This window comes from Lolium rigidum, chromosome 7 (genome assembly GCF_022539505.1).
Source record: "Lolium rigidum isolate FL_2022 chromosome 7, APGP_CSIRO_Lrig_0.1, whole genome shotgun sequence".
NCBI classification, from domain to species: domain Eukaryota; kingdom Viridiplantae; phylum Streptophyta; class Magnoliopsida; order Poales; family Poaceae; genus Lolium; species Lolium rigidum.
In genome coordinates this window covers 166,816,861-166,822,645 of record NC_061514.1, presented here as the reverse complement: position 1 = coordinate 166,822,645, position 5,785 = coordinate 166,816,861, and the positions used below count along the sequence as shown (strand labels likewise).

The 5,785-nt window shown below is 44.1% G+C and overlaps 1 protein-coding gene across 2 annotated transcripts; it reads left to right on the top strand.

The window, feature by feature from the left end:
- The first annotated feature begins 3,395 nt into the window (after positions 1-3,395).
- On the top strand, positions 3,396-4,744 carry LOC124670512. 2 transcript variants are annotated; one of them, XM_047207003.1, is made up of 4 exons: positions 3,396-3,779; positions 3,881-4,054; positions 4,287-4,409; positions 4,488-4,744. In XM_047207003.1, exons 1-4 carry the CDS (start codon positions 3,609-3,611, stop codon positions 4,488-4,490), a joined length of 471 nt encoding a protein of 156 aa, XP_047062959.1. In that variant the 5' UTR covers positions 3,396-3,608; the 3' UTR covers positions 4,491-4,744. The 2 variants fall into 2 exon arrangements, with proteins under 2 accessions (XP_047062959.1, XP_047062958.1); XM_047207002.1 differs by having other exon boundaries at positions 3,397-3,779; positions 4,505-4,744.
- Positions 4,745-5,785: the final 1,041 nt, after the last annotated feature.

Sequence of the window (5,785 nt, the reverse complement as noted above, 5' to 3'; positions counted from 1 at the left end):
GTGCTTAGCCTAGCTCTTAAGCTTTGATTGGTGATTGTTACCTCGTATCCGTTTTTAGACGCTAGTACCGAGGAGTACCAGGAGGAGGAGGACTACTTCCAGGAAGAAGAAGACCACTTTGATCAGTACACCAACCAAGCAAAGCTAATATTCTTGCAAGTTACCCAAGTGCAAAGCTCTACGAGAGCAAGGCACCATGATCTTCTACTTTATGCTTAATGATCCTATCCCAAGTTTTTACCTTACAATTTTTTGACTTTGGTTTATCAAAGATTATTTTTGATTCATGATTCACTTGGTCTAGCTATGGAGTAGTACAAGAGCATCACCCTTAGCCTAGAAAGCTATAAGCTAGTTAGCACCCCTCATGACTAGTTGCTAGTGCTAAAACTAAAATTGACTACTCTAGATGGGAACATGTGAAATGAAATGACTTTGAAAACCCTGGAATGATGAGTCATTCTATTGAAAGATTTTGAAGGTGAATGTGACTTGTGAATGACATGGTGAACTTTACAAAAACTGATGGTTGGGTTTAGATGCGATACCATTCCAATTTTTGAGTACCCCCACAATACCTGATTATGGGTAGGGCTTAACTGGAAGTTTATGTGTCTTAGTATGGGTTCCCTCTAAACAAGCGTCATAGGGGTTATGCCGAGGCTGCCTCCGTTGAAAGTGAAATGACGTGAATGTCCGGCCCAAGCCCTGTGCAGTTCCCAGGCTGATGGTTTGTCTTCACTGGGAGGCCAAGCTCATGGGGAGAGGTGCCTATACTAGGATATGTAAGTGAAAGGTTATGGTTGATGATCCGCATACCGAGTATGATTATTCAAGGCTTTCCTTGACGGATGAAATCAAATGTTGTGGCACAAGTGTACAACCTCTGCAGAGTGTAAAACTATTCGAATAGCCGCGTCCACGGTTAAGGACGGTTGGAAAGGCCAAACTGTTCCGTCATCAGAATTTTTCGAAAATGCTACATGTGACTGGTGAATTGTGACTTGAACTTGAAAGGTGAATTTGACATGAATCAGAACAGAGTTGTGGAAATGACACTAATGTTCCCACTTGAGTTAAGTTAGGCAAATGAAGAATCTCTTATTACTAAAGTGCTTATGAAATAAAACTGGCTTTATGCAAATGAACCTAGAGCTTAGCACCCTCTTACCATAGTTGATAGTACTTACATTAATATTAGTTTGCGAGTACTTTAAAGTACTCATGGCTTTGTCCCTGGCTATTCAAATGGCCAGACTATGAAGAAGAGAACCAGTACAATGAAGATGGACAGCAGGACGTCTACGATAACTAGGACCACTCCTGATGTCAACAGTTGCCTGTGAAACAGATGGACCGCAACTGCTACTACGTTTCTTCCGCTACATGTTTTGTAATGGATCTCTAGATCCCATATGTTGTAAGACTGGATCATGTGATCCTCTATTTGTAAGACGATTATGGTATGTAATGAATGATGTTTTGTGATATCAATCTATTATGTCTCGCAAAAACAATATTCCTGGGATTGCGATGTACGGCATAATAGGCATCTGGACTTAAAAATCCGGGTGTTGACATGACATCATAGTGATAAGCTCTTCCAGTTATGCTATATCTGCTCTTCTTAGAGACTTGAATGTGAACTTTGCAATAAAGGATCTAGGTGATCTACACTTCTTTCTTGGTATTGAAGTAAAAAGGGTAAACAATGTTTTGCTTTTGACACAAGAGAAATATGCTTTGGAATTGCTTGCAAAAGTCGGTATGAGTCAATGTAAGTCAGCTCCTACACCTTTGTCTACTTCTGAACAACTGTCTTTTGCAAGTGGTACTCCTCTTGGCTCTGAAGACTACACACAGTTTAGGAGTATTGTTGGAGCTCTACCATATTTGACACTCACACGTCCTAATTTGGCTTTCTCAGTCAACAAGATTTGTCAGTATCTTCATGCTCCAACTACAGATCATTGGACAGTACGCAAAACGTATTCTTAGATATGTCAAGGAGACTGCAAAACTTGGTATTACATTTAAACCATCATCCTCCACTCTTCTTAGTGGATTTTCTGAAGCAGATTGGGCAGGTGATGTTGATGATGGGCGGTCAACAAGTGGTTTTGCTATCTTTGTTGGACCAAACCTGGTGTCATGGAGTGCCAGGAAACAGGCTACTGTGTCTAGATCTAGTACTGAGGCTGAGTATAAAGCCTTAGATAATGCTACAGCTCAGATGATTTGGGTTGAGGCTCTTCTTGCTGAAATTGGAGTAAAACTGAAACAAAAACCACGCATTTGGTGTGACAACATAGGAGCCACATATTATCTCAGAATCCAGTATTTCATGCTCGTACCAAACATATTGAAATTGATTTCATTTTGTCAGAGAAAGAGTTGCAAACAATCAGTTAGCCATCCAGTTTATTTCTACAAATGATCAAGTGGCAGATGGTTTCACTAAGGCACTTCCAGTCAAGAAACTTGCTGAATTCAAGCGTAATCTCAACCTATCAACTGGTTTAGATTAAGGGAGGTTGTTAGATATATGTATACAGGTTTTCTTTATACCCTTTCCAGTATACCGTATAACATGTGAACAGATACAAACCTTGTACAACTGTACGTCTATATTAACACGTAACTGTACCGAGGCCAAGGTACGTTCCACGCCACGAACTTTGTCAGCCATGTTACCAAAATGTCTTGAGATATGTGATGTTACAGATATGTTACCCCCACTATGAGCCGTCTAATCTTGGCGTGTGTGCGCCCCTACTTTCGCACATGCTCCCCGATCTTGGCGCACGCTCCCTGACTTTACCAACCGATCACAACAGTATAGAAGAACTTAGTTTTCTGCAATGAAATACCGATTTTAAGGAAGACGATCACAAACAATATATCGAATGAAGCCCGATGATCAGGGGATACGTGAGCACCCCCTAGCTGATCAACACGTGTGTAACGCCATCCATTCATCCGTTAACAATTTTGTTGTTGTCGCGCTGCCCCAAATCGAGCCTCACAGCAGACAGCGGCTCCTCCACAGCGAGCCCCATCTTCTTCTTATCCTGATGAGCGCCTCTATTCCCCTGCCCGACCAAAAATCATAGCGCCACCGGCCCTGGCCAAAAACGCCGCCGCCGGCGCTGACCTATCCTCAGTGTTGCTCCCCCCGACCTTCAGCTCCTCCATACCGCGCTCGCCTGCTGCGCCCTCTACCGGCTCCGCACGCCGCCCTAGCCGACAGCGCCCCACGCGCCTGCCTGTCGTGTCCTCTGCCAGCTCCCGCAGGCCACCCTTGCCGGCAACGCCCTGCGCGCCCTCCGGCTCGCCCGCGTCGGCGGAGGAGGGAGCCGTGGCCCCTGGCCGTGTCGAGCCATGGCCCCTGGCCCCTGGCCGTGGGAGCACGGGGCCATCTCATCCGTCCCCGGCTCGCCCGCGACGAAGAACGGAGAGGAGGCACGGCAGCGGGAGGGGGCAATCGCGTTTTGGAGGCGGCCCGTCCCTCGATTCGCCTGGGAGGCGCCGCCGCTTCGCGACCCGGCCTTGGTGATATTGGTGGTCGCCGGTGGGGCGCACAGGGGCACTATCGGCGTCCCCCGCCGATGGGGAGCACAGGGACCGTTGCATCCATCCCCGAATCGCCCACGAGGAAGAACAGAGAGGAGGCACCCGGGGGTGAGCCTCCGAACGGATGGCTCCGGACGGATGGCTGGCTGCAGAAACTTGTCCACAGCCTCATGCAGATCCCGGATAAGATTCAGAACTCTCTCAAGGTTGGTTGCTTCTTGACCAGGAAAATAATTTCCTCTTCTCGCGCGATCGACATTATTCACGCAGATGTAAGTAACTTTTGCCTGTTTGGGTCTTGTAATAGCTGCATTTGGGGCGTTTCTTGAAGACGGGCGGCGGTGGTGATGTCAAGGCTCAAATGTCGTCAGAGAATGTTAGGGGATTATGTAGTGCTGCTTCTGCAGATGTTAGATTGGAGAAGCAGCTCCAGGCTTGGAGAAATGACCCTAGTTGGACTGATCATCCTCCAGAAATCAAGGTAAATAAGTTGTACTCGAAGGATTACATGCCTCGATTGGATGAAGCTTGTAGGTTAATGGATGGTCTTGTATTATGAAAAGATAAATCGTGTTGGGACATCGGAAGCTGAAATCTTCCTTCTTACTGGAACATCTCTCAGTTTGATGTGCCAGTAGGTCATAATTATTTCTAGATTGTTGAAATATTTTGATATACCCTGAACTGACAGTAGCAAATCTTCACAATTACAGGTCACTGTACCACAAGGCTCTCTTTGCAACCTTAATTTGAGATTTGAGGCAGGGTTACCACCGGATGTAGTTTACAACATTATAATTGATCCGGAGAACAAAAGGGTGTTTAGAAATATCAAGGTATGTACTGATGTTCTCTTTTTCATAATTGACAAGCAACGTTGATAACAAGCACTATACTGAAGTGATATTAATTAGTAATGACCTCCTAACAGAAGAGAGTGGCGATATTAAGGAACGGTGGCGACAGAGAAGAAAATCTGGGCGACATGGAAATTCTCTTAGGACCGCAAGACAAGAAGTATAAACTGCGAAACCTGGATGGAGTCATTGTTTACAACCAAGATAGTGTGTATGTTACAATCTCGTTGTTGATAGTGTAGTGTTTGTTGAGTTTTGGATTATTAACAGCAGTATATGCGTTATTAATAATAACATCATGTTCCCCGTGTTGTTATTTCTGATGTGGTATTATTTAATTAGGCCACGCTGGTGGAGAGTTGAAACAGTTCTAGCAATACCAGACAAAGTGACAAGATATACAATATATGCCATTTTCTATTCTCTCACGGGAACCGGTTCCACGCTTGCATGCATTTTGGGGTGAGCTTCCGTGTAGTGGCCGTTAGTGAGTGGCATAATCTAACGGTGGTGGACCAGATCCAACGGTGATAACTGGGTGCTTACGTATCCCCCTGATCACCGAATCCACTCTCAACAATATATAGACTATATGGACACACAACTTGTGCTCCCAGATTTCCAAGTCAACCAGTTTAAAACAGTCTTTGGTCGAACCTGGACACTTACCTGAGCAACATATTTTCTTAGGAGTGAAATACTCTGGACAACACGGAGCATGTTCTGTAGACGGAAGTATCAACAATCAGGCCCAGTTACAGGAAACATAGATGCAAGGAGACAAATCTAAGCCCATGGGTTCATATGCATCAAATACGATTGTAAGCAACTTGTTGATCTGTGGAAGATCCTTATTGAAGTACCAATAGAACAGAGCACTACAACTTAGTCCCCTACAACCTGTGAACAGAACTAAGAAAAATCTGTGGAAAAGACTATAAATGAAACATGGATGATCATGTCACTGTTCGAGAAGGCTCAACATTCCCTTGTTCTGACTGCATGACCAAACAAAGCACCCTCCATTGATTCGGTAATTGCATACTGCTCTGACAGTTCGAACATTCAGTTATGTTGCAGCATTTGTGGGAATCATGTCTTCGAATTTTAAAAGATAAGATCACCAAATATTTCTATAAACACAAATTGATCAGAATAGATGTTTTTGTCGAAATCACATGTCCAAGAAAGTAAATAAGAAAACATAGATGTTCATATGCATCTCAAGTATAGATACCTCAAGTCTACATTACAGGCATCTTGTTAAATTGTTTTCACTCCTAAACAAACTTAATTTCATTGTCACTTCGCAATGTGCATTTATTGTTTAACTATCAGGAAATTCTAGGTACCAA

What these genes read in the sequence shown, in the direction of transcription:
- LOC124670512 (XM_047207002.1), top strand. Translation starts at nt 3,609, where the DNA reads ATGGGGAGCACAGGGACCGTTGCATCCATCCCCGAATCGCCCACGAGG. An exon ending in ATCATCCTCCAGAAATCAAG is followed by an intron (nt 4,055 to 4,286) that starts GTAAATAAGTTG and finishes TCACAATTACAG; the next exon opens with GTCACTGTACCACAAGGCTC. An exon ending in GGGTGTTTAGAAATATCAAG is followed by an intron (nt 4,410 to 4,504) that starts GTATGTACTGAT and finishes ACCTCCTAACAG; the next exon opens with AAGAGAGTGGCGATATTAAG.